Genomic DNA, 27,573 nt, shown 5'->3' with positions numbered 1-27,573 from the left:
CAATCAGTCATTCATTCATTCGAGTATCTATATATGGGAGGGGAGAGAGGTAATGAGTCATGATTTTCAAACAGGTTTGACACACATTCACACCCTCTGTCAACTGACAGTATCCCAAACAAACGTATTTGTTAAGGTTACTTCCGTGTCCTTTGTTTCAACATTTATGACGTTACTAGTATCACTACATTTCCCCATTGTTTTTTATTCCGTTTTTGTTTGAGCCAGTGCTTTAATCCATTCTATTATCTGATTAGCATTGAAGGCATTCGATTAATCAATCTGTCCAGGACGCCCGATAAGGCGTGTTTTGCACCGGGTGAAAGTTGATTGCATTCGTTTTAGAACCGGGCTGCCTCCCAGGCGTGAGCCAGGTACCCCATTCAAAGCCCATGGCGAAATCAGCTCAAAAACAAAAGTGACATAATTAAGCTCGTGGAGTATTGTGTATTACTTTTTCATGTGTTATGACATGAAAAAGTGATAGTTTTGTAAATATAAACGCTGTATATACCTTCCAAATGAAAACTCATTGGAAAAATTCAAACATATATATTTTTATTGGAAAGAGATGTTTCTGGAAGATGCACCATGCTGCCTTGTTGACAACGCGAACCGAGCAGCGCAAGATTACCGTTCCTCCTTCACCTGCCTTTGCCCGTTTGCGTCACCGGTCACAGGCCAGTACCCAGTAGACCAGTACGATCAACATAGTCCAATCTGCCCCTTTAATCTCAGTCACTTCCACACTCTCAATGTGTTGTTGACAGATTTTATGATTGATTTTTCTGATAGCCAATCGTATCATTCGGTGCGTATGTGTATCCAATCAGAGGCTGGTAAGGGCGTAGCGGGAACCTCGAGCACCAGACTGTGCAGTGCCTATCTGTCAGCTACAGTGTGTTATCGCGAATATGATTGAGCGTGGAAGGAAAAAAACACATGTATGATTTTACAAACTGAGATTTTCAAATGATTTACCGCGGACTTGGACTAAAACCTTACATCTCAAAGTGTGCTTTGGACCCACGAGAAAATACGTCAAACTGCAAGTTCTGGATAGAACCAAGGCAAGGAAAAGGTCGGGAAGTTACGGATCTTTGTTGTCCGGACAAGAGAGAGGGGCCCGATTTCAGAGCAGCCAGTCTCGGGTGAAGTTAGCAAGCAATCGGTACCAAGGAAGCCAGCATCGTAAACCAGTTAGGAAGAGGATAGTCCAGTTATCGACAGGTTAGGAGATTACTCGTACAATTATTACCTTTATGAATGAGAGCTCTGGCAAACTGATACATATAGGGTATGTTATTTAATTCGGATGTTGACCTCTGTCGTTGATTTGATTTGACACTTGTCAACTAACCACGAATATCTAGCTAGTTTAGCATTACCAGCTATTTTAGCATTACCAGCTAGCTTAGCATTACCAGCTAGCTTAGCATACCCAGCTAACTAGCTCCTCCTGTCTTGCCAGCCACGCAAAGCTGTTGTTCATAGTTAGCTTGCTAGCTACCATTCTGGCTAGCTGCATATTTACCCTTTAATTACTATAACAGGGTTGCTAACTATCTAGTTTTAAAAGAAAACCGGTTATAAACATTTTTGTTTTGTGGGCTCAACATAGACTGTAACGTTAGATGTTCTTGATAACACTTTCTTTGTTGCGATAGCTAGCCCATAATGGCATTACTCGCTAGCTAGCTAACGTTATGCTAACAATAAGGACCCGAACACAGATAGCCTGTACGCTAACTAGGAAACTAGCTACGTCCTTAAAATATACAGTTTAGCTAACGTCACGTCCACAAAACAAATATGTTGTTTTCATCTAAAGAGAGGTTATTGCCAGATAGCTCACAACAAGGTTCGTTTACTAACCGTCTGTTGACGAAGCAACAGCGTTGTCTTTTAAATGTAATTGTTGTTTTAAACTGTGACAGGTGTTTGAACCGCTAGCAGTCAGAGAAGTCGGTGGTTAAATAAATACCAGTTGCAAAACGGTGTTGAGGTTGGAAGATCAGACTTCTGCTCGCAGCTTGCTTTCAGCAGTGACGTTATTTGGACCACCACTGGTACCCTGCCTAATTCCTGTCCAAGGGACGTTTTGGTTTTGAGCAGCACACCGTACTTCCAACTCCTGCAAGCTGTTTAACCTGGAGGGACTTTAAAAAATAATAATTGTGTCCACTATTGCTGCCTCATTCAGACTTGCCAAGCTACAATGGTGGTCAGGTGTTTTAACCTGTAGCAGAGCCTCAACTCCACCTCGACACACAACAGTGGGCCGTAGGGCTAATCAACAATTCTCAACTGGAGGACCACACAGTCTCTTGACTCCTCTAACTTCTCTGCTGGAATAGACTATACCAGTTTCCCCCCCCTCTCCAGCCCCTATCCCCCCTTAGCCCCCCTCTGCCTCCATCCTCTCCCTCTCGTCCCCCAGTGTGTGAGGGGACAGATGTGAGGAAGGCAGGATGGGTACCCAGGGCAGCCCGGTGAAGAGTTATGACTACCTGTTGAAGTTCCTCCTGGTCGGGGACAGCGATGTGGGGAAAGGGGAGATACTAGACAGCCTACAGGATGGATCGGCAGAGTCTCCGTACGCGTACAGCAGTGGTGAGTCACGAGCTCAGGACTTTTCTGAGAACTACTTTATTGAGGGGAAAATGTACTTACTGTGACTGTGATTATGTGGTTGTCCAACCGAGCTGTCTTAAGGATGAATGCACGAACTGTAAGTCGCTCTGGATAAGAGCTTCTGCTAAATGACTCACTTGAAAATGTACTACACATACACACACATACAGGGAGAGGACACAAGTCTTGGCAGCAGCTAAGGGGGATCTCTAATAAATACAAATACACAGCACGAACGCGTAAAGACACAGACACACACAGACGCACGGACACATAACACATGTATACACATACTACACACACACACACACACACACCATCTACACACACACCACCTAAAAACAGACACATACCAGTCCGCTGTGTGTGGTAAGTGAATAATCTTTTCCGCTCCTGTAAAAACGTCTGAACAATGCAGACACATTCATATTGTCTCACTAACTAATAATGTATCAGCTACAGTAGCGGGTCCAGTCACTGTCTCACTAACTAATAATGTATCAGCTACAGCAGAGGGTCCACTCACTGTCTCACTAACTAATAATGTATCAGCCACAGCAGAGGGTCCAGTCACTGTCTCACTAACTAATAATGTATCAGCTACAGTAGAGGGTCCAGTCACTGTCCCACTAACTAATAATGCATCAGCTACAGCAGAGGGTCCAGTCACTGTCTCACTAACTAATAATGTATCAGCTACAGCAGAGGGTCCAGTCACTGTCTCACTAACTAATAATGTATCAGCCACAGCAGAGGGTCCAGTCACTGTCTCACTAACTAATAATGTATCAGCTACAGCAGAGGGTCCAGTCACTGTCTCACTAACTAATAATGTATCAGCTACAGTAGAGGGTCCAGTCACTGTCTCACTAACTAATAATGTATCAGCTACAGCAGAGGGTCCAGTCACTGTCTCACTAACTAATAATGTATCAGCTACAGCAGAGGGTCCAGTCACTGTCTCACTAACTAATAATGCATCAGCTACAGCAGAGGGTCCAGTCACTGTCTCACTAACTAATAATGCATCAGCTACAGCAGAGGGTCCAGTCACTGTCTCACTAACTAATAATGCATCAGCTACAGCAGAGGGTCCAGTCACTGTCTCACTAACTAATAATGTATCAGCTACAGCGGAAGGGTCAGTAGCTGAAAGGTCGCTGCCCGAGTCGACAAGGTGAAAATCTCCAAGTGCCTTGAGGAAGGCACTTAACCCTAGTTTCCTCCAGGGGTAACATACTACTATGTCTGACCCTGTAAAACAACACCTATTATACTACTATGACTGACCCTGTAAAACAACACCTATCATACTACTATGACTGACCCTGTAAAACAACACCTATTATACTACTATGACTGACCCTGTAAAACAACACCTATCATACTACTATGTCTGACCCTGTAAAACAACACACACACTCCACACACACACACACACACACACACACACACACACACACACACACACACACACACACACACTCTCTACACACACACGCACTCTCTACACACACACGCACTCTCTACACACACACACGCACTCTCTACACACACACACACTCTCTACACACACACACACACACTCTCTACACACACACACACACACTCTCTACACACACACACACGCACTCTCTACACACACACACACTCTCTACACACACACACACACACTCTCTACACACACACACACACACTCTCTACACACACACACACACACACTCTCTACACACACACACACACACTCTCTACACACACACACACACTCTCTACACACACACACACACACTCTCTACACACACACACACACACTCTCTACACACACACACACACACTCTCTACACACACACACACACACTCTCTACACACACACACACACACACACTCTCTACACACACACACACACTCTCTACACACACACATACTCTCCACACACACACACACACACACACACACACACACACACACACACACACCCAGCAGGTCCCCTGAGAGTGTAGCTACAGTCACCATGACCTTAGCCCGAGGAACACCAGATGCCTTCTATTCTGGTTTGTCAGGGTGTGTGTTGAGTCTGAGACGCCCATTAGCTACCATCACGCTGGGAATCATAGCTTCCACACCAGTTCATCAGGGTGTTGTTTGAACTGCCTACGTTGTCCTTGTTAAGTCATTGCAAAGGTTGTGTGGTTTCTTTTTCTTCAATACAATAGCATTGTTGCCGGGAATCCCCAGTCATTATCGTTCAGAGCTAGGGGTGTCTACAGGCTAGCTGTCGTGTGACTCTGTCGGAGTCCTGGAGGTTCTCAGTGGAGAGGGGAGGTTGTGACAGATCCGTACCCGATGGGGTGAGCTCTCCTTGGGCACGAGGAAAGGAGACGGATGCCTGTCTGGGTGTTATGGTGCTGCTGGATGTGACAGCTTACTGCTGTTGATAGTTGGGGGGCGATGGAGAGAGAGAAAGGGGGAGGGGGGGCAGGGCTGCTGGTCTGTGGCTTCAAAAGAGCTGCTTCACACACTCCCAGCTCCATCAGACAAATCCCCCAGAGATATGGGGGGAGAAGATAGAGGGAATAACTAATGAGAGAGAGAGAAAGCGAGAGAGAGAGAGATGCTCTGTCTTCAGATACTATCTAATGTTCACATCTCTATGGGAACGAGCACTGTTCATGATACAGACTGTTAAGACCTCTATGGGGACCAGCACTGTTCATGATACAGACTGTTCACACCTCTATGGGGACCAGCACTGTTCATGATACAGACTGTTCACACCTCTATGGGGACCAGCACTGTTCATGATACAGACTGTTCAGACCTCTATAGGGACCAGCACTGTTCATGATACAGACTGTTCACACCTCTATGGGGACCAGCACTGTTCATGATACAGACTGTTCAGACCTCTATAGGGGCCAGCACTGTTCAGACCTCTATGGGGACCAGCACTGTTCAGACCTCTATGGGGGCCAGCACTGTTCATGATACAGACTGTTCAGACCTCTATAGGGGCCAGCACTGTTCAGACCTCTATGGGGACCAGCACTGTTCATGATACAGACTGTTCAGACCTCTATAGGGGCCAGCACTGTTAAGACCTCTATGGGGACCAGCACTGTTCATGATACAGACTGTTCAGACCTCTATAGGGGCCAGCACTGTTCAGACCTCTATGGGGACCAGCACTGTTCAGACCTCTATGGGGGCCAGCACTGTTCAGACCTCTATGGGGACCAGCACTGTTCAGACCTCTATGGGGACCAGCACTGTTCAGACCTCTATAGGGACCAGCACTGTTCATGATACAGACTGTTCAGACCTCTATGGGGACCAGCACTGTTCATGATACAGACTGTTCACACCTCTATGGGGACCAGCACTGTTCAGACCTCTATGGGGGCCAGCACTGTTCAGACCTCTATGGGGACCAGCACTGTTCATGATACAGACTGTTCAGACCTCTATGGGGACCAGCACTGTTCAGACCTCTATGGGGACCAGCACTGTTCAGACCTCTATGGGGACCAGCACTGTTCAGACCTCTATGGGGACCAGCACTGTTCAGACCTCGATGGGGACCAGCACTGTTCATGATACAGACTGTTCACCTCTATGGGGACCAGCACTGTTCAGACCTCTATGGGGACCAGCACTGTTCATGATACAGACTGTTCACACCTCTATAGGGACCAGCACTGTTCATGATACAGACTGTTCACCTCTATGGGGACCAGCACTGTTCAGACCTCTATGGGGACCAGCACTGTTCAGACCTCTATGGGGACCAGCACTGTTAAGACCTCTATGGGGACCAGCACTGTTCAGACCTCTATGGGGACCAGCACTGTTCAGACCTCTATAGGGACCAGCACTGTTCATGATACAGACTGTTCAGACCTCTATGGGGACCAGCACTGTTCATGATACAGACTGTTCACACCTCTATGGGGACCAGCACTGTTCAGACCTCTATAGGGACCAGCACTGTTCACATCTCTATGGGGACCAGCACTGTTCATGATACAGACTGTTCACATCTCTATGGGGACCAGCACTGTTCATGATACAGACTGTTCACACCTCTATAGGGACCAGCACTGTTCAGACCTCTATGGGGACCAGCACTGTTCATGATACAGACTGTTCAGACCTCTATGGGGACCAGCACTGTTCATGATACAGACTGTTCACATCTCTATGGGGACCAGCACTGTTCATGATACAGACTGTTCACACCTCTATAGGGACCAGCACTGTTCAGACCTCTATGGGGACCAGCACTGTTCATGATACAGACTGTTCAGACCTCTATGGGGACCAGCACTGTTCATGATACAGACTGTTCACACCTCTATGGGGACCAGCACTGTTCAGACCTCTATGGGGACCAGCACTGTTAAGACCTCTATGGGGACCAGCACTGTTAAGACCTCTATGGGGACCAGCACTGTTCAGACCTCTATAGGGACCAGCACTGTTCATGATACAGACTGTTCACACCTCTATAGGGACCAGCACTGTTCATGATACAGACTGTTCACACCTCTATGGGGACCAGCACTGTTCATGATACAGACTGTTCACACCTCTATGGGGACCAGCACTGTTAAGACCTCTATGGGGGCCAGCACTGTTCAGACCTCTATGGGGACCAGCACTGTTCAGACCTCTATGGGGACCAGCACTGTTCAGACCTCGATGGGGACCAGCACTGTTCATGATACAGACTGTTCACACCCCTCTTGTTGATGGAGGAAAATGTAACAACTTGTAATTCTATACATTTTGCCATGTCTGATGTGTATTCATGTGATATTTGAGTGACAAAATGACAACGGTGTCTATGGGCTAAAAAAACCTGAATTAAAAAGCGTCACCTGGGCTGGTTGATCTGGACATTTCTGACTGGTTATAAATGACTCTAAGGTCTGTAATGACTGACATTTTAATTATTACCTTTATTTAACTAGGCAAGTCAGTTAAGAACAAATTCTTATTTACAATGTCGGCCTGGGAACAGTGGGTTAACTGCCTGGTCAGGGGCAGAACGACAGATTTGTACCTTGTCAGCTCGGGGGTTTGAACTCGCAACCTTCCGGTTACAAGTCCAACGCTCTAACCATTAGACTACCCTGCCACCTCTACACTCTAACCACTAGACTACCCTGCCACCTCTACACTCTAACCACTAGGCTACCCTGCCACCTCTACACTCTAACCACTAGGCTACCCTGCCACCTCTACACTCTAACCACTAGGCTACCCTGCCACCTCTACACTCTAACCACTAGACTACCCTGCCACCTCTACACTCTAACCACTAGACTACCCTGCCACCTCTACACTCTAACCACTAGACCACCCTGCCACCTCTACACTCTAACCACTAGGCTACCCTGCCACCTCTACACTCTAACCACTAGGCTACCCTGCCACCTCTACACTCTAACCACTAGGCTACTCTGCCACCTCTACACTCTAACCACTAGGCTACTCTGCCACCTCTACACTCTAACCACTAGACTACCCTGCCGCCTCTACACTCTAACCATTAGACTACCCTGCCACCTCTACACTCTAACCACTAGACTACCCTGCCACCTCTACACTCTAACCACTAGACTACCCTGCCACCTCTACACTCTAACCACTAGACTACCCTGCCACCTCTACACTCTAACCACTAGACTACCCTGCCACCTCTACACTCTAACCACTAGACTACCCTGCCACCTCTATACTCTAACCACTAGGCTACCCTGCCACCTCTACACTCTAACCACTAGACTACCCTGCCACCTCTACACTCTAACCACTAGACTACCCTGCCACCTCTACACTCTAACCACTAGACTACCCTGCCACCTCTACACTCTAACCACTAGACTACCCTTCCACCTCTACACTCTAACCACTAGACTACCCTGCCACCTCTACACTCTAACCACTAGACTACCCTGCCGCCTCTACACTCTAACCATTAGACTACCCTGCCACCTCTACACTCTAACCACTAGACTACCCTGCCACCTCTACACTCTAACCACTAGACTACCCTGCCACCTCTACACTCTAACCACTAGACTACCCTGCCACCTCTACACTCTAACCACTAGACTACCCTTCCACCTCTACACTCTAACCACTAGGCTTCGCTGCCGCCCCAAAATGACAGAGGAACTGATGATATATTACCCAACTACTATTACACCTTTCAAGAGTAACTTTAAAGGTGGACTGAGTTCCTTTTAAATAAAAGAATGGCAGTTTGTGAACTTTTTTTTTTTTTTACTTGGAAAGTCAACTAAGAACAAATTCTTCTTTACAATGACGGCCTTCCCCCCCGGCCAAACTCTAACGCAGACGACGCTGGGCCAATTGTGAATGAGCCTGGAATCGAACCAGGGTCTGTAGTGACGCCTCTAGCACTGAGATGCAGTGCCATAGACCGCGCCGTGAAAGCAGTCATTTGATTGGTCAGGACGAGAGCAAAGATTTCTCATCGAAGTGGAGAACTGCAACTGAAGCACAACATGTGTCCTTTTACATTCTGAAGACACACACACACACACACACACACACACACACACACACACACACACACACACACACACACACACACACACACACACACACAGAGAGAGCTATAAGGACAGGTGAACTGATAATGCTTTTTAATGTCTAATACCTCTCCCTTCTTTCTCTCACCCTCCTCCCTACCACTTTCTCTTCTGTATTTCAACCTCCCCCTTCTCTCTCTCTCTCCCCCTCTCTCAACCTCCCCCTCAACCTCCCCCCCCCCCCCCCCTCTCTCTCTCTCTCAACCTCCCCCTCAACCTCCCCCCCCCCCCCCCCCTCTCTCTCTCTCTCTCAACCTCCCCTCTCTCTCTCTCAACCTCCCCTCTCTCTCTCTCAACCTCCCCTCTCTCTCTCTCAACCTCCCCTCTCTCTCTCTCAACCTCCCCTCTCTCTCTCAACCTCCCCTCTCTCTCTCAACAACCTCCTCCCCTCTCTCTCTCTCAACAACCTCCTCCCCTCTCTCTCTCTCAACAACCTCCTCCCCTCTCTCTCTCTCTCAACAACCTCCTCCCCTCTCTCTCTCTCTCAACAACCTCCTCCCTCTCTCTCTCTCTCAACAACCTCCTCCCCTCTCTCTCTCTCTCTCTCTCTCAACAACCTCCTCCCCTCTCTCTCTCTCTCTCTCAACCTCTCTCTCTCTCAACAACCTCCTCCCTCCTCTCTCTCTCTCAACAACCTCCTCTCCTCTCTCTCTCTCAACAACCTCCTCCCCTCTCTCTCTCTCAACAACCTCCTCCCCTCTCTCTCTCTCCTCAACAACCTCCTCCCTCTCTCTCTCTCTCTCTCAACAACCTCCCTCCCCTCTCTCTCTCTCTCTCTCAACAACCCTCCTCCCCTCTCTCTCTCTCTCTCTCAACAACCTCCTCCCCTCTCCTCTCTCTCTCTCAACAACCTCCTCCCCTCTCTCTCTCTCTCTCAACAACCTCCTCCCCTCTCTCTCTCTCTCTCAACAACCTCCTCCCCTCTCTCTCTCTCTCTCAAACCTCCTCCCCTCCTCTCTCTCTCTCTCTCTCAACAACCTCCTCCCCTCTCTCTCTCTCTCTCTCAACAACCTCCTCCCCTCTCTCTCTCTCTCTCTCTCAACAACCTCCTCCCCTCTCTCTCTCTCTCTCTCAACAACCTCCTCCCCTCTCTCTCTCTCTCTCTCTCTCTCTCTCTCAAACAACCTCCTCCTCTCTCTCTCTCAACAACCTCCTCCTCTCTTCTCTCTCAACAACCTCCTCCTCTCTCTCTCTCTCTCTTCTCTCTTCTCTCTCCTCTCTCTCTTCTCTCTCTCCTCTCTCTCCTCTCTCTCTCTCTCTCCTCTCTCTCTCTCTCTCTCTCTCTCTCTCTCTCTCTCTCTCTCTCTCTCTCTCTCTCTCTCTCTCTCTCTCTCTCTCTCTCTCTCTCTCTCTCTCTCTCTCTCTCTCTCTCTCTCTCTCTCTCTCTCTCTCTCTCTCAACCTCCTCCCTCTCTCCTCCATCCAGGCATCGACTACAAGACCACCACTATTCTGCTGGATGGGAGGAGAGTGAAACTGGAGCTGTGGTTAGTACATCCTACATGTTGAATCAACATGTTGTGGTTATTAGTACAGTGCAGTGTAATGTGTTGTTTTATAGGGTCAGTCATAGTAGTGTGATAGGTGTTGTTTTACAGGGTCAGACATAGTAGTATGATAGGTGCAGTGTAATGTGTTGTTTTATAGGGTCAGACATAGTAGTATGATAGGTGCAGTGTAATGTGTTGTTTTATAGGGTCAGACATAGTAGTATGATAGGTGTTGTTTTATAGGCTCAGTCATAGTAGTGTGATAGGTGTTGTTTTACAGGGTCAGTCATAGTAGTATGATAGGTGTTGTTTTACAGGGTCAGTCGTAGTAGTATGATAGGTGTTGTTGTACAGGGTCAGTCATAGTAGTATGATAGGTGTTGTTTTACAGGGTCAGTCATAGTAGTATGATAGGTGTTGTTTTACAGGGTCAGACATAGTAGTATGATAGGTGTTGTTTTACAGGGTCAGACATAGTAGTATGATAGGTGTTGTTGTACAGGGCCATAGTAGTATGATAGGTGTTGTTTTACAGGGTCAGTCAGAAACAGTCAGCCAGTAGAGTTGTGTGAAACAGAAACAGTCAGCCAGTAGAGTTGTGTGAAACAGAAACAGTCAGCCAGTAGAGTTGTGTGAAGCAGTCAGCCAGTAGAGTTGTGTGAAGCAGTCAGTCAGTAGAGTTGTGTGAAACAGTCAGTAGAGTTGTGTGAAACAGTCAGCCAGTAGAGTTGTGTGAAACAGTCAGCCAGTAGAGTTGTGTGAAGCAGTCAGTCAGTAGAGTTGTGTGAAGCAGTCAGTCAGTAGAGTTGTGTGAAGCAGTCAGTCAGTAGAGTTGTGTGAAGCAGTCAGTCAGTAGAGTTGTGTGAAACAGTCAGTAGAGTTGTGTGAAACAGTCAGTCAGTAGAGTTGTGTGAAACAGTCAGCCAGTAGAGTTGTGTGAAGCAGTCAGTCAGTAGAGTTGTGTGAAGCAGTCAGTCAGTAGAGTTGTGTGAAGCAGTCAGTCAGTAGAGTTGTGTGAAACAGAAACAGTCAGTCAGTAGAGTTGTGTGAAACAGAAACAGTCAGCCAGTAGAGTTGTGTGAAACAGTCAGCCAGTAGAGTTGTGTGAAACAGTCAGCCAGTAGAGTTGTGTGAAACAGTCAGCCAGTAGAGTTGTGTGAAACAGAAACGGTCAGCCAGTAGAGTTGTGTGAAACAGAAACAGTCAGCCAGTAGAGTTGTGTGAAGCAGTCAGCCAGTAGAGTTGTGTGAAACAGAAACAGTCAGCCAGTAGAGTTGTGTGAAACAGTCAGCCAGTAGAGTTGTGTGAAACAGTAAAGTAGTGCTGGACAGGACCAACCCAACCCTGTCTGTGGTGACAGATACATCGATCTGCCCTCTGAGTAACAGAGATATCAGCAGTCCATTTCAACTCAGCCCCACTCTGTACAGCTGAATGCCTTTTGGCCTTGGGAAGCTAGGTGGCCATTTTGGAGTGTAGAAATGAGCGGTCCATTTCCCAATGATGGAGACCACTGTGCTCTCGGAAACTAGTTTTATACCCTTCCCCAGATATATGCCTCGTCACAATTTATATTGGAGATCTACGGACAGTTCCTTGGACATGGACTTCGTGGTGGGGTTTCTCCTCTGACGTCGTGGTGGGGGTTTCTCCTCTGACGTCGTGGTGGGGATTTCTCCTCTGACGTCGTGGTGGGGGTTTCTCCTCTGACTTCGTGGTGGGGGTTTCTCCTCTGACTTCGTGGTGGGGGTTTCTCCTCTGACTTCGTGGTGGGGGTTTCTCCTCTGACTTCGTGGTGGGGGTTTCTCTGACTTCGTGGTGGGGGTTTCTCTGACTTCGTGGTGGGGGTTTCTCTGACTTCGTGGTGGGGGTTTCTCTGACTTCGTGGTGGGGGTTTCTCTGACTTCGTGGTGGGGGTTTCTCTGACTTCGTGGTGGGGGTTTCTCTGACTTCGTGGTGGTGGGGGTTTCTCCTTAGACTTCGTGGTGGGGGTTTCTCCTCTGACTTCGTGGTGGGGGTTTCTCTGACTTCGTGGTAGAGTTCCTCCCCTGACATCGTGGTGGGGGTTTCTCCTCTGACGTCGTGGTAGAGTTCCTCCCTGACTTCGTGGTGGGGGTTTCTCCTCTGACTTCGTGGTGGGGGTTTCTCCTCTGACTTCGTGGGTGGGGGTTTCTCCCCTGACTTCGTGGTGGGGGTTTCTCCTCTGACGTCGTGGTGGGGGTTTCTCCTCTGACGTCGTGGTGGGGGTTTCTCCTCTGACTTCGTGGTGGGGGGTTTCTCCTCTGACTTCGTGGTGGGGGTTTCTCCTCTGACTTCGTGGTGGGGGTTTCTTCTCTGACTTCGTGACGGGGGTTTCTCCTCTGACTTCGTGGCGGGGGTTTCTCCTCTGACTTCGTGGCGGGGGTTTCTCCTCTGACGTCGTGGCGGGGGTTTCTCCTCTGACGTCGTGGCGGGGGTTTCTCCTCTGACTTCGTGGTGGGGGTTTCTCCCCTGACTTCGTGGTGGGGGTTTCTCCCCTGACTTCATGGTGGGGGTTTCTCCCCTGACTTCGTGGTGGGGGTTTCTCCCCTGACTTCGTGGTGGGGGTTTCTCCTCTGACGTCGTGGTGGGGGTTTCTCCTCTGACGTCGTGGTGGGGGTTTCTCCTCTGACTTCGTGGTGGGGGTTTCTCCTCTGACTTCGTGGTGGGGGTTTCTCCTCTGACTTCGTGACGGGGGTTTCTCCTCTGACTTCGTGACGGGGGTTTCTCCTCTGACTTCGTGGCGGGGGTTTCTCCTCTGACTTCGTGGCGGGGGTTTCTCCTCTGACGTCGTGGCGGGGGTTTCTCCTCTGACGTCGTGGCGGGGGTTTCTCCTCTGATGTCATGGTAGAGTTGCTCTGTCAACTGTGGGACCTTTAAATAGACAAGTGTGTTTCTTTCTAAATCATTCTTTCTAAATCAAATCTAAACTATTGAATTGGCCACCGGTGGACTCCAAGTTGTAGTGACATCAAGGATGATCAAGGTGAATACACAGCTCCCTCTGTAGTGACATAGCAGAGGGGTGTGAATACACAGGTCAGTCTGTAGTGACATAGCAGAGGGGTGTGAATACACAGCTCAGTCTGTAGTGACATAGCAGAGGGGTGTGAATACACAGCTCCCTCTGTAGTGACATAGCAGAGGGGTGTGAATACACAGGTCAGTCTGTAGTGACATAGCAGAGGGGTGTGAATACACAGCTCAGTCTGTAGTGACATAGCAGAGGGGTGTGAATACACAGCTCAGTCTATAGTGACATAGCAGAGGGGTATGAATACACAGCTCCCTCTGTAGTGACATAGCAGAGGGGTGTGAATACACAGCTCAGTCTATAGTGACATAGCAGAGGGGTGTGAATACACAGCTCCCTCTGTAGTGACAGAGCAGAGGGGTGTGAATACACAGGTCAGTCTGTAGTGACATAGCAGAGGGGTGTGAATACACAGGTCAGTCTGTAGTGACATAGCAGAGGGGTGTGAATACACAGGTCAGTCTGTAGTGACATAGCAGAGGGGTGTGAATACACAGGTCAGTCTGTAGTGACATAGCAGAGGGGTGTGAATACACAGCTCAGTCTGTAGTGACATAGCAGAGTGGTGTGAATACAAAGGGGCATTTCTTTGTTTCATTTTCAGTACATTTGCTAAAAATGTCTAAACAGTCAGTCTGGAGAGTTGTGTGAAGCAGTCAGTCAGTAGTAGAGTTGTGTGAAACAGAAAGTACTCCAGATTGAATTTACGAACACACCCGAAATCTTAACATGTCTAGCTAGTCATTTGTAATGCTAACAAGCTAGCAAGAGGTTGCATAGCAACAGCATCAACTTCCGGTCGACAGGCAAAATGCTAGTACGCTCAACTGAGACAATACCGTTTGTTTACAGTATACTAAAATGTACTAATAGTATATACTCATTAAGTGTGTAGTATACAGTATGTTAGTATGGGTACTCATTAAGTAGGTAGTATACAGTATGTTAGTATGGGTACTCATTAAGTAGGTAGTATACAGTATGTTAGTATGGGTACTCATTAAGTAGGTAGTATACAGTATGTTAGTATGGGTACTCATTAAGTAGGTAGTATACAGTATGTTAGTATGGGTACTCATTAAGTAGGTAGTATACAGTATGTTAGTATATTTACTCATTAAGTAGGTAGTATATAGTATGTTAGTGTGGGTACTCATTAAGTAGGTAGTATACAGTATGTTAGGATGGGTACTCATTAAGTAGGTAGTATACAGTATGTTAGGATGGGTACTCATTAAGTAGGTAGTATACAGTATGTTAGTATGGGTATACAGTATGTTAGTATGGGTACTCATTAAGTAGGTAGTATACAGTATGTTAGTATGGGTACTCATTAAGTAGGTAGTATACAGTATGTTAGTATGGGTACTCATTAAGTAGGTAGTATACAGTATGTTAGTATGGGTACTCATTAAGTAGGTAGTATACAGTATGTTAGTATGGGTACTCATTAAGTAGGTAGTATACAGTATGTTAGTATGGGTACTCATTAAGTAGGTAGTATACAGTATGTTAGTATGGGTACTCATTAAGTAGGTAGTATACAGTATGTTAGTATGGGTACTCATTAAGTAGGTAGTATACAGTATGTTAGTATGGGTACTCATTAAGTAGGTAGTATACAGTATGTTAGTATGGGTACTCATTAAGTAGGTAGTATACAGTATGTTAGTATGGGTACTCATTAAGTAGGTAGTATACAGTATGTTAGTATATTTACTCATTAAGTAGGTAGTATACCGTATGTTAGAATGGGTACTCATTAAGTAGGTAGTATACAGTATGTTAGTATGGGTACTCATTAAGTAGGTAGTATACAGTATGTTAGTATGGGTATTCGAACACAGCTCTGGTCTTTCCAGATGTTCAGTTTACTACCAACAGACCCCAACGCTCTACCTGCACAATCAGATGAAGACTTTATACCTCAAAGATCAAGATCAGACGGTTAACCAAGGTATTTATGAGGTAGTGTAGTTTAGGGGCGTTGGCCTAAAGAGAAGTCATGAATACCCTTTTTTTCGACCCTTTTTTTTCTGAAGTGCATTATCTGGATTTTATCTTGGATAATCATTCATCTCCGTTTGGTACACCGTAGATTGACACTGTATGTGAAAACGGCACATTTTCTACGTTTTGTAGAAACAAATATAATGTTAAGTTTTACCCGATGATTTCATCAGAAGTTAAACCATTTTAAAAACGGTGATATTCAAACGCTATGGGATTTGTGGGGAGGAAGATGATACCCTCCTGGCTAGAAACGCATTCTGATTTGTGGGGAGGAAGATGATACTCTCCTGGCTAGAAACTAGTTCTGATTTGTGGGGAGGTAGATGATATCCTCCTGGCTAGAAACTAGTTCTGATTTGTGGGGAGGAAGATGATACCCTCCTGGCTAGAAACTAGTTCTGATTTGTGGGGAGGAAGATGATATCCTCCTGCCTAGAAACGCATTCTGATTTGTGGGGAGGAAGATGATACCCTCCTGGTTAGAAACGCATTCTGATTTGTGGGGAGGAAGATGATACCCTCCTGGCTAGAAACTAGTTCTGATTTGTGGGGAGGAAGATGATACCCTCCTGGCTAGAAACTAGTTCTGATTTGTGGGGAGGAAGATGATACCCTCCTGGCTAGAAACGCATTCTGATTTGTGGGGAGGAAGATGATACCCTCCTGGCTAGAAACGCATTCTGATTTGTGGGGAGGAAGATGATACCCTCCTGGCTAGAAACACATTCTGATTTGTGGGGAGGAAGATGATACCCTCCTGGCTAGAATCGCATTCTGATTTGTGGGGAGGAAGATGATACCCTCCTGGCTAGAAACGCATTCTGATTTGTGGGGAGGAAGATGATACCCTCCTGGCTAGAAACTAGTTCTGATTTGTGGGGAGGAAGATGATATCCTCCTGGCTAGAAACGCATTCTGATTTGTGGGGAGGAAGATGATACCCTCCTGGCTAGAAACGCATTCTGATTTGTGGGGAGGAAGATGATACCCTCCTGGCTAGAATCGCATTCTGATTTGTGGGGAGGAAGATGATATCCTCCTGGCTAGAAACGCATTCTGATTTGTGGGGAGGAAGATGATACCCTCCTGGCTAGAAACGCATTCTGATTTGTGGGGAGGAAGATGATACCCTCCTGGCTAGAAACGCATTCTGATTTGTGGGGAGGAAGATGAAACCCTCCTGGCTAGAAACGCATTCTGATTTGTGGGGAGGAAGATGATACCCTCCTGGCTAGAAACGCATTCTGATTTGTGGGGAGGAAGATGATATCCTCCTGGCTAGAAACGCATTCTGATTTGTGGGGAGGAAGATGATACCCTCCTGGCTAGAAACGCATTCTGATTTGTGGGGAGGAAGATGATACCCTCCTGGCTAGAAACTAGTTCTGATTTGTGGGGAGGAAGATGATACCCTCCTGGCTAGAAACTAGTTCTGATTTATGGGGAGGAAGATGATACCCTCCTGGCTAGAAACGCATTCTGATTTGTGGGGAGGAAGATGATACCCTCCTGGCTAGAAACTAGTTCTGATTTGTGGGGAGGAAGATGATACCCTCCTGGCTAGAAACTAGTTCTGATTTGTGGGGAGGAAGATGATACCCTCCTGGCTAGAAACGCATTCTGATTTGTGGGGAGGAAGATGATACCCTCCTGGCTAGAAACGCATTCTGATTTGTGGGGAGGAAGATGATACCCTCCTGGCTAGAAACTAGTTCTGATTTGTGGGGAGGAAGATGATACCCTCCTGGCTAGAAACTAGTTCTGATTTGTGGGGAGGAAGATGATACCCTCCTGGCTAGAAACTAGTTCTGATTTGTGGGGAGGAAGATGATACCCTCCTGGCTAGAAACGAGTTCTGATTTGTGGGGAGGAAGATGATACCCTCCTGGCTAGAAACGCATTCTGATTTGTGGGGAGGAAGATGATACCCTCCTGGCTAGAAACGCATTCTGATTTGTGGGGAGGAAGATGATACCCTCCTGGCTAGAAACGCATTCTGATTTGTGGGGAGGAAGATGATACCCTCCTGGCTAGAATCGCATTCTGATTTGTGGGGAGGAAGATGATACCCTCCTGGCTAGAAACGCATTCTGATTTGTGGGGAGGAAGATGATACCCTCCTGGCTAGAAACTAGTTCTGATTTGTGGGGAGGAAGATGATATCCTCCTGGCTAGAAACGCATTCTGATTTGTGGGGAGGAAGATGATACCCTCCTGGCTAGAAACGCATTCTGATTTGTGGGGAGGAAGATGATACCCTCCTGGCTAGAATCGCATTCTGATTTGTGGGGAGGAAGATGATATCCTCCTGGCTAGAAACGCATTCTGATTTGTGGGGAGGAAGATGATACCCTCCTGGCTAGAAACGCATTCTGATTTGTGGGGAGGAAGATGATACCCTCCTGGCTAGAAACTAGTTCTGATTTATGGGGAGGAAGATGATACCCTCCTGGCTAGAAACGCATTCTGATTTGTGGGGAGGAAGATGATACCCTCCTGGCTAGAAACTAGTTCTGATTTGTGGGGAGGAAGATGATACCCTCCTGGCTAGAAACTAGTTCTGATTTGTGGGGAGGAAGATGATACCCTCCTGGCTAGAAACGCATTCTGATTTGTGGGGAGGAAGATGATACCCTCCTGGCTAGAAACGCATTCTGATTTGTGGGGAGGAAGATGATACCCTCCTGGCTAGAAACTAGTTCTGATTTGTGGGGAGGAAGATGATACCCTCCTGGCTAGAAACTAGTTCTGATTTGTGGGGAGGAAGATGATACCCTCCTGGCTAGAAACTAGTTCTGATTTGTGGGGAGGAAGATGATACCCTCCTGGCTAGAAACGAGTTCTGATTTGTGGGGAGGAAGATGATACCCTCCTGGCTAGAAACGCATTCTGATTTGTGGGGAGGAAGATGATACCCTCCTGGCTAGAAACGCATTCTGATTTGTGGGGAGGAAGATGATACCCTCCTGGCTAGAAACGCATTCTGATTTGTGGGGAGGAAGATGATACCCTCCTGGCTAGAATCGCATTCTGATTTGTGGGGAGGAAGATGATACCCTCCTGGCTAGAAACGCATTCTGATTTGTGGGGAGGAAGATGATACCCTCCTGGCTAGAAACTAGTTCTGATTTGTGGGGAGGAAGATGATATCCTCCTGGCTAGAAACGCATTCTGATTTGTGGGGAGGAAGATGATACCCTCCTGGCTAGAAACGCATTCTGATTTGTGGGGAGGAAGATGATACCCTCCTGGCTAGAATCGCATTCTGATTTGTGGGGAGGAAGATGATATCCTCCTGGCTAGAAACGCATTCTGATTTGTGGGGAGGAAGATGATACCCTCCTGGCTAGAAACGCATTCTGATTTGTGGGGAGGAAGATGATACCCTCCTGGCTAGAAACGCATTCTGATTTGTGGGGAGGAAGATGATATCCTCCTGGCTAGAAACGCATTCTGATTTGTGGGGAGGAAGATGATACCCTCCTGGCTAGAAACGCATTCTGATTTGTGGGGAGGAAGATGATACCCTCCTGGCTAGAAACTAGTTCTGATTTGTGGGGAGGAAGATGATACCCTCCTGGCTAGAAACGCATTCTGATTTGTGGGGAGGAAGATGATACCCTCCTGGCTAGAAACTAGTTCTGATTTATGGGGAGGAAGATGATACCCTCCTGGCTAGAAATCCGTTGCAGGTTTTGATTAACTTTTTCTTACTTTGAATCCTATCCTGTGATGTCACAGATACATTTATTTTTTATTTTTTAGAACCTTCTCTTTTTAACCACAGATCAAAATTGGCAGAATTTCCCTTTAATTGTGGTTAACTCGTATCTCTCTCTCAGGGACACGTCAGGACAGGGGAGGTTCTGCACCATCTTCAGGTCCTACTCCAGAGGGGCTCAGGTAGGAACACACATTCTGCTGACATAGTACACACATTCTGCCGACATAGTGTGTATATATACAGTTGAAGTCAGAAGTTTACATACACTTAGGTTGGAGTCATTAAATCTTGGTTTTCAACCACTCCACAAATTTCTTGTTAACAAACTATAGTTTTGTCAAGTTGGTTAGGACATCTACTTTGTGCATGACACAAGTAATTTTTCCAACAATTGTTTCCAGACAGATTATTTCACTTATCATTCACTGTATCACAATTCCAGTGGGTCAGAAATGTACATACAGTAAGTTGACTGTGCCTTTAAACAGCTTGGACAATTCCAGAAAATGATGTCATGGCTTTAGAAGCTTCTGATAGGCTAATTGACATAATTCGAGTCAATTGGAGGTGTACCTCTGGATATATTTCAAGGCCTACCTTCAAACTCCGTGCCTCTTTGCTTGACATCGTGGGAAAATCAAAAGAAATTAGCCAAGACCTCAGAATTTTTTTTTGTAGACCTCCACAAGTCTGGTTCATCCTTGGGAGCAATTTCCAAACGCCTGAAGGTACCACGTTCATCTGTACAAACAATAGTACGCAAGTATAAACACCCTGGGACCACGCAGCCATCATACTGCTCAGGAAGGAGACGCGTTCTGTCTCCTTGAGATTAACGTACTTTGGTGTGAAAAGTGCAAATCAATCCCAGAACAGCAAAGGACCTTGTGAAGATGCTGGAGGAAACGGGTACAAAGGTATCTATATCCACAGTAAAACTAGTCCTATATCGACATAACCTGAAAGGCCACTCGGCAAGGAAGAAGCCACTGCTCCAAAACCGCCATAAAAAAGCCAGACTATGGTTTGCAACTGCACCTGGGGACAAAGATTGTAGTTTTTGGAGAAATGTCCTCTGGTCTGATGAAACATAAATAGAACTGTTTGGCCATAATGACCATCGTTATGCTTGGAGGAAAAAGGGGGAGGCTTGCGAGCCGAAGAAGACCATCCCAACAGTGAAGCACTGGGGTGGCAACATCATGTTGTGGGGGTGCTTTGCTGCAGGAGGGACTGGTGCACTTCACAAAATAGATGGCGTCATGAGGATGGAAAATTGTGGATATATTGAAGCAACATCTAAAGACATCAGTCAGGAAGTTGAAGCTTGGTCGAAAATGGGTCTTCCAAATGGACATTGACCCCAAGCACACTTCCAAAGTTGTGGCAAAATGGCTTAAGGACAACAAAGTCAAGGTATTGGAGTGGCCATCACAAAGCCCTGACCTCAATCCCATAGAAAATGTGTGGGCAGAACTGAAAAATTGTGTGCGAGCAAGAAGACCTACAAACCTGACTCAGTTACACCAGCTCTGTCAGGAGGAATGGGCCAAAATTCACCCAACTTATTGTGGGAAGCTTGTGGAAGGCTACCCGAAACATTTGACCCAAGTTAAACCATTTAAAGGCAATGCTACCAAACACTAATTGAGTGTATGTAAACTTCTGACCCACTGGGAATGTGATGAAAGAAATAAAAGCTGAAATAAATAATTCTCTCTACTATTATTCTGACATTTCACATTCTTAAAATAAAGTGGTGATCCTAACTGACCTAAGGCAGGGGATTTTTACTAGGATTATTGGTCAGGAATTGTGAAAAACTGAGTTTAAATGTATTTGGCTAAGGTGTACGTAAACTTCCCGACTTCAACTGTATATAGTATTAGTATTATTGTTTCATGTACTTCTCTTTTTGACCTGCACTGTTGGAGCTACAGAATTTCACTGTACCCTGCAATTACATCTGAGACTCTGGTCATCTGAGACTCTGCACATGACTAATAGACTCATCTAATCCAGTACACACACAATCTAATGACATAGTACACACACAATCTAATGACATAGTACACACACAATCTAATGACATAGTACACACACAATCTAATGACATAGTACACACACAATCTAATCCAGTACACACACAATCTAATCCAGTACACACACAATCTAATGACATAGTACACACACAATCTAATCCAGTACACACACACAATCTAATGACATAGTACACACACTCTAATGACATAGTACACACACACACACTCTAATGACATAGTACACACACACACACTCTAATGACAGTACACACACACACACTCTAATGACAGTACACACACACACACTCTAATGACAGTACACACACACACACTCTAATGACAGTACACACACACACACTCTAATGACATAGTACACACACACACACACACACTCTAATGACATAGTACACACACACACACACACACTCTAATGACATAGTACACACACACACACACACACTCTAATGACATAGTACACACACACACACACACACACACACACACTCTAATGACATAGTACACACACACACACTCTAATGACACAAGTCCCCTACTGAGTGTGTTTGGCTGGTCCTGTCTGCTCCTCCTACTTCTATAAACAGGACATCAAGAACAATGGTGTGTGTGTGTGTGTGTGTTCTCCAGGGGATCCTGCTGGTGTATGACATCGCAAACCGCTGGTCGTTCGAAGGCATCGACCGCTGGATACGAGAGATTGACGAGGTATGGAGGAGAGGAGGAAGAGAGGGTAGAGGAGAGGGAGGGGAGAGGAGGAAGAGAGGGAGAGGCGAGGGTAGAGGAGAGGAAAGGAGAGACCCTGTCCCATAGTCCTCAACACACCTCGGTGAACAGAACCGAATAGGCCCAGAGTACTGCTATAGACACACCATGTCCTTCTGGGATGCAGAAGCCTAGAGGACATCCTCCGTGTGTGTGTGTGTGTGTGTGTGTGTGTTTCTCTCAGGGTGTTTGGTGAAGATATGTCTTTCCTGGTTCACCTCTAGTCTACAGTACCCTGCAACTGGACTCCTGTCATTCATTCAGAGAGAGAGAGAGAGAGATGGGGGGGGGGGGGGGTGAAAGGTGGGGAAGGAGAAGGGGGGGGGGGGGGGAGAGATGGGGGGGGGGAGGCGAAAGGTGGGGAAGGAGAGGGGGGGGGGGGCAGAAGAGTGAGGGAAGGAGAGAGAGATGGGGGGGGGGGGGGGGCGAAAGGTGGGGAAGGGAAGGAGAGAGAGATGGGGGGGGAGGCGAAAGGTGGGGAAGGGAAGGAGAGGGGGGGGGAGACAGAAGAGGGAGGGAAGGAGAGAGAGATGGGGGGGAGGCGAAAGGTGGGGAAGGGAAGGAGAAGGGGGGGGACAGAAGAGGGAGGGAAGGAGAGAGAGATGGGGGGGGGAGGCGAAAGGTGGGGAAGGGAAGGAGAAGGGGGGGGAGACAGAAGAGGGAGGGAAGGAGAGAGAGATGGGGGGGGGGGACAGAAGAGGGAGGGAAGGAGAGGGAGGAAATAGACTAGAGAATTTGATTGGTAGAATGAAAGGTGAAGCCGCTAGAAAGACCAGGGCCCGTTTCCCATAGCGATGGAACTCAGGCTTACCAGTGTTTTAACCACGTATCTTTCCTACAACGACCCAAGATGGGATGGATACTGATGGGATGGATACTGATGGGATGGATACTGATGGGGTGGGATGGATACTGATAGGGTGGGATGGATACTGATAGGGTAGGATGGATACTGATAGGGTAGGATGGATACTGATCTGGTAGGATGGATACTGATCTGATAGGATGGATACTGATCTGATAGGATGGATACTGATCTGATAGGATGGATACTGATGGGATAGGATGGATACTGATGGGATAGGATGGATACTAATCTGATAGGATGGATACTGATAGGCTAGGATGGATACTGATAGGATAGGATGGATACTGATAGGATAGGATACTGATAGGATGGATACTGATAGGCTAGGATGGATACTGATAGGATAGGATACTGATAGGATGGATACTGATAGGCTAGGATGGATACTGATAGGATGGATACTGATAGGATGGATACTGATAGGATAGGATACTGATAGGATAGGATACTGATAGGATAGGATACTGATAGGATGGATACTGATATGATAGGATACTGATAGGATAGGATACTGATAGGATACTGTTAGGATGGATACTGATATGATAGGATACTGATAGGATAGGATACTGATAGGATGGATACTGATAGGATAGGATACTGATATGATAGGATACTGATATGATAGGATACTGATAGGATGGATACTGATAGGATAGGATACTGATATGATAGGATACTGATATGATAGGATACTGATAGGATAGGATACTGATAGGATGGATACTGATAGGATGGGATATATATATATATATATATATAAAAGAGACAGTTCTAACAGTTTCTATAACTTACTACTGTTTTCTACTTCCTGTAAACCACTGAAATCCCCCCCCCCTCTCCCTCCCATCAGCATGCCCCGGGTGTACCTCGTATCCTGGTAGGCAACCGGCTCCACCTGGCGTTCAAGCGCCAGGTTCCTACGGAGCAGGCCCGGGCGTACGCGGAGAAGAACGGCATGACCTTCTTTGAGGTCAGCCCGCTCTGCAACTTCAACGTCATCGAGTCGTTCACAGAGCTGTCTCGCATCGTACTGATGAGGCACGGCATGGAGAAGTTCTGGAAGCCCAACAGAGGTAGGAGGGGGTGAGGGGGGAGGAGCTTGACACCGATATATATTTTTTTACAAGGAGTACATGTGCTCCTAATTAGAAAAAATTGTAGGAGCACAATAACAAGTATTCAAGGTATAGATGATATAAATAGGTAGTAATTACAGAATCCAGGGTTTAGGAGCACCAGAAGGAACACAATAAGATGCAGCCTACGTACAGCTGTCCTACTTTAATATTATAGCATATACCATTTAGCAGAAGCTTTTATCCAGTGACTTACATACATTTTACGTATGGACGGTCCCGAGAATTGAACCCACTATCCCGGGGTTGCAAGTGCTATGCTCTAGCGACTGAGCTACGGAGGGACGCTCTCTAGCGACTGAGCAACGGAGGACCACTATAGAAGCGCATCTAAAGAAGCTCTCCCTTGTTCCTTTCTGAATCACCAGATGTTTACTGCTGGTAAAATTACCACACGATATCCTTCATCTGTGGTTAGTAGGTTGCTAGCTAGCTAATGATCTGTGGTTAGCAGGTTGCTAGCTAGCTAATGATCTGTGGTTAGCAGGTTGCTAGCTAGCTAATGATCTGTGGTTAGCAGGTTGCTAGCTAGCTAATGATCTGTGGTTAGCAGGTTGCTAGCTAGCTAGCTAGCTAATGATCTGTGGTTAGCAGGTTGCTAGCTAGCTTATGATCGGTGGTTAGCAGGTTGCTAGCTAATGATCTGTGGTTAGCAGGTTGCTAGCTAGCTTATGATCGGTGGTTAGCAGGTTGCTAGCTAGCTAATGATCTGTGGTTAGCAGGTTGCTAGCTAGCTTATGATTGGTGGTTAGCAGGTTGCTAGCTAGCTTATGATCGGTGGTTAGCAGGTTGCTAGCTAGCTTATGATCGGTGGTTAGCAGGTTGCTAGCTAGCTTATGATCGGTGGTTAGCAGGTTGCTAGCTAGCTAATGATCGGTGGTTAGCAGGTTGCTAGCTAGCTAATGATCGGTGGTTAGCAGGTTGCTAGCTAGCTAATGATCGGTGGTTAGCAGGTTGCTAGCTAGCTAATGATCTGTGGTTAGCAGGTTGCTAGCTAGCTAATGATCTGTGGTTAGCAGGTTGCTAGCTAGCTTATGATTGGTGGTTAGCAGGTTGCTAGCTAGCTTATGATCGGTGGTTAGCAGGTTGCTAGCTAGCTAATGATCTGTGGTTAGCAGGTTGCTAGCTAGCTTATGATTGGTGGTTAGCAGGTTGCTAGCTAGCTTATGATCGGTGGTTAGCAGGTTGCTAGCTAGCTTATGATCGGTGGTTAGCAGGTTGCTAGCTAGCTTATGATCGGTGGTTAGCAGGTTGCTAGCTAGCTAATGATCTGTGGTTAGCAGGTTGCTAGCTAGCTTATGATCGGTGGTTAGCAGGTTGCTAGCTAGCTTATGATCGGTGGTTAGCAGGTTGCTAGCTAGCTTATGATCGGTGGTTAGCAGGTTGCTAGCTAGCTTATGATCGGTGGTTAGCAGGTTGCTAGCTAGCTAATGATCGGTGGTTAGCAGGTTGCTAGCTAGCTAATGATCGGTGGTTAGCAGGTTGCTAGCTAGCTAATGATCGGTGGTTAGCAGGTTGCTAGCTAGCTAATGATCGGTGGTTAGCAGGTTGCTAGCTAGCTAATGATCTGTGGTTAGCAGGTTGCTAGCTAGCTAATGATCTGTGGTTAGCAGGTTGCTAGCTAGCTAATGATCTGTGGTTAGCAGGTTGCTAGCTAGCTAATGATCTGTGGTTAGCAGGTTGCTAGCTAGCTAATGATCTGTGGTTAGCAGGTTGCTAGCTAGCTAATGATCTGTGGTTAGCAGGTTGCTAGCTAGCTAATGATCTGTGGTTAGCAGGTTGCTAGCTAGCTAATGATCTGTGGTTAGCAGGTTGCTAGCTAGCTAATGATCTGTGGTTAGCAGGTTGCTAGCTAGCTAATGATCTGTGGTTAGCAGGTTGCTAGCTAGCTAATGATCGGTGGTTAGCAGGTTGCTAGCTAGCTTATGATCGGTGGTTAGCAGGTTGCTAGCTAGCTAATGCTGTAACAAGACAGAACAAGGTTGAACTAACTCTCTCTCCTCCCCTCTCCCTCCAGTGTTCACTCTCCAGGACCTGTGCTGCAGAGCGATTGTCTCCTGCACGCCCGTCCACCTGATCGACAAGCTGCCGTTGCCCGTGGCGATAAAGTCCCACCTCAAGTCCTTCTCTATGGCCAATGGGATGAACGCAGTGATGATGCACGGACGGTCCTATTCGCTGGCCAACGCGGCGGGCGGGTCTAAAGGGAACAGTCTGAAGCGTTCTAAATCTATCAAACCCCCCCAGAGCCCCCCACAGAACTGCACACGCAACAACTGTAAAATCTCCTAGTGATAGACCCTGTCTGGGGGAGGGGGGAGACTGACACCCTAAACACACTGAAACAGACCCTGTCCCTTCCACTGAGGGGAGGATGTGTAGAGCCTGTGGGGAGAACCAAGTCTGAGACCTAACCTACACCCCGAAGGGAGGGGATACCCTGAAACAGACCTAGCCCTTACCCCATACCCTAACCCTGGGGGAGGAGATACCCTGGGTGAGGAGGGTGATGAAACCTAGTGTAGGAGGAGGGAGGTGTGTGTGCACAGACTTGAGGAGACCCGACCAGACATTTCTGGTCAACCCTCGTCCATAGGAGGGGTTGTGCTGGAGTTGTAATACACCCAGAATACATCCAGAATACACCCAGAATACATCCACACCCAGAATACATCCACACCCAGAATACACCCAGAATACATCCACATCCAGAATATACCCAGAATACACCCAGAATACATCCAGAATATACCCAGAATACATCCAGAATACACCCAGAATACACCAGAATACATCCAGAATATACCCAGAATACATCCATCCACGTCCAGAATACACCCAGAATACACCCAGAATATACCCAGAATACATCCATCCACGTCCAGAATACACCCAGAATATACCCAGAATACATCCAGAATACACCCAGAATACATCCATCCACATCCAGAATACATCCATCCACATCCAGAACACATCCACACAACCCTACTGAGTTCTAGTGTTTTCCCCTCTCTTCTTCCCTCCCTTTCTCTCTCTGTTGATCAGAGTGTTGCCTCCTGCTGTCCCATGATTCATATGTTAAATAATCGATGTTCTCTTCATGGATCTCTGCCTGCTCTCCTTCTTTCCTTCCTTCCTCTCTCCATCTCCTTCACTCTGCCTGCTTTCTCTCCTCACTCTGCCTGCTCTCTCTCTCTCCATCTCCCTCA

The 27,573-nt window shown here is 46.9% G+C and overlaps 1 protein-coding gene across 2 annotated transcripts; it reads left to right on the top strand.

The window, feature by feature from the left end:
* Nucleotides 1-399: 399 nt before the first annotated feature.
* LOC109876801 (ras-related protein Rab-40C) lies at nucleotides 400-27,573 on the top strand. 2 transcript variants are annotated; one of them, XM_031814074.1, is made up of 7 exons: nucleotides 400-1,230; nucleotides 2,204-2,613; nucleotides 10,680-10,740; nucleotides 19,651-19,711; nucleotides 22,220-22,297; nucleotides 24,076-24,298; nucleotides 26,379-27,573. In XM_031814074.1, exons 2-7 carry the CDS (start codon nucleotides 2,472-2,474, stop codon nucleotides 26,651-26,653), a joined length of 840 nt encoding a protein of 279 aa, XP_031669934.1. In that variant the 5' UTR covers nucleotides 400-1,230; nucleotides 2,204-2,471; the 3' UTR covers nucleotides 26,654-27,573. The 2 variants fall into 2 exon arrangements, with proteins under 2 accessions (XP_031669934.1, XP_031669933.1); XM_031814073.1 differs by having other exon boundaries at nucleotides 1,938-2,613.

Source organism: Oncorhynchus kisutch, unplaced genomic scaffold, assembly GCF_002021735.2.
Source record: "Oncorhynchus kisutch isolate 150728-3 unplaced genomic scaffold, Okis_V2 Okis06b-Okis10b_hom, whole genome shotgun sequence".
Classification (NCBI taxonomy): domain Eukaryota; kingdom Metazoa; phylum Chordata; class Actinopteri; order Salmoniformes; family Salmonidae; genus Oncorhynchus; species Oncorhynchus kisutch.
Note: the sequence above shows the minus strand (reverse complement) of the source record. Positions and strands in the feature narration are given on the sequence as shown.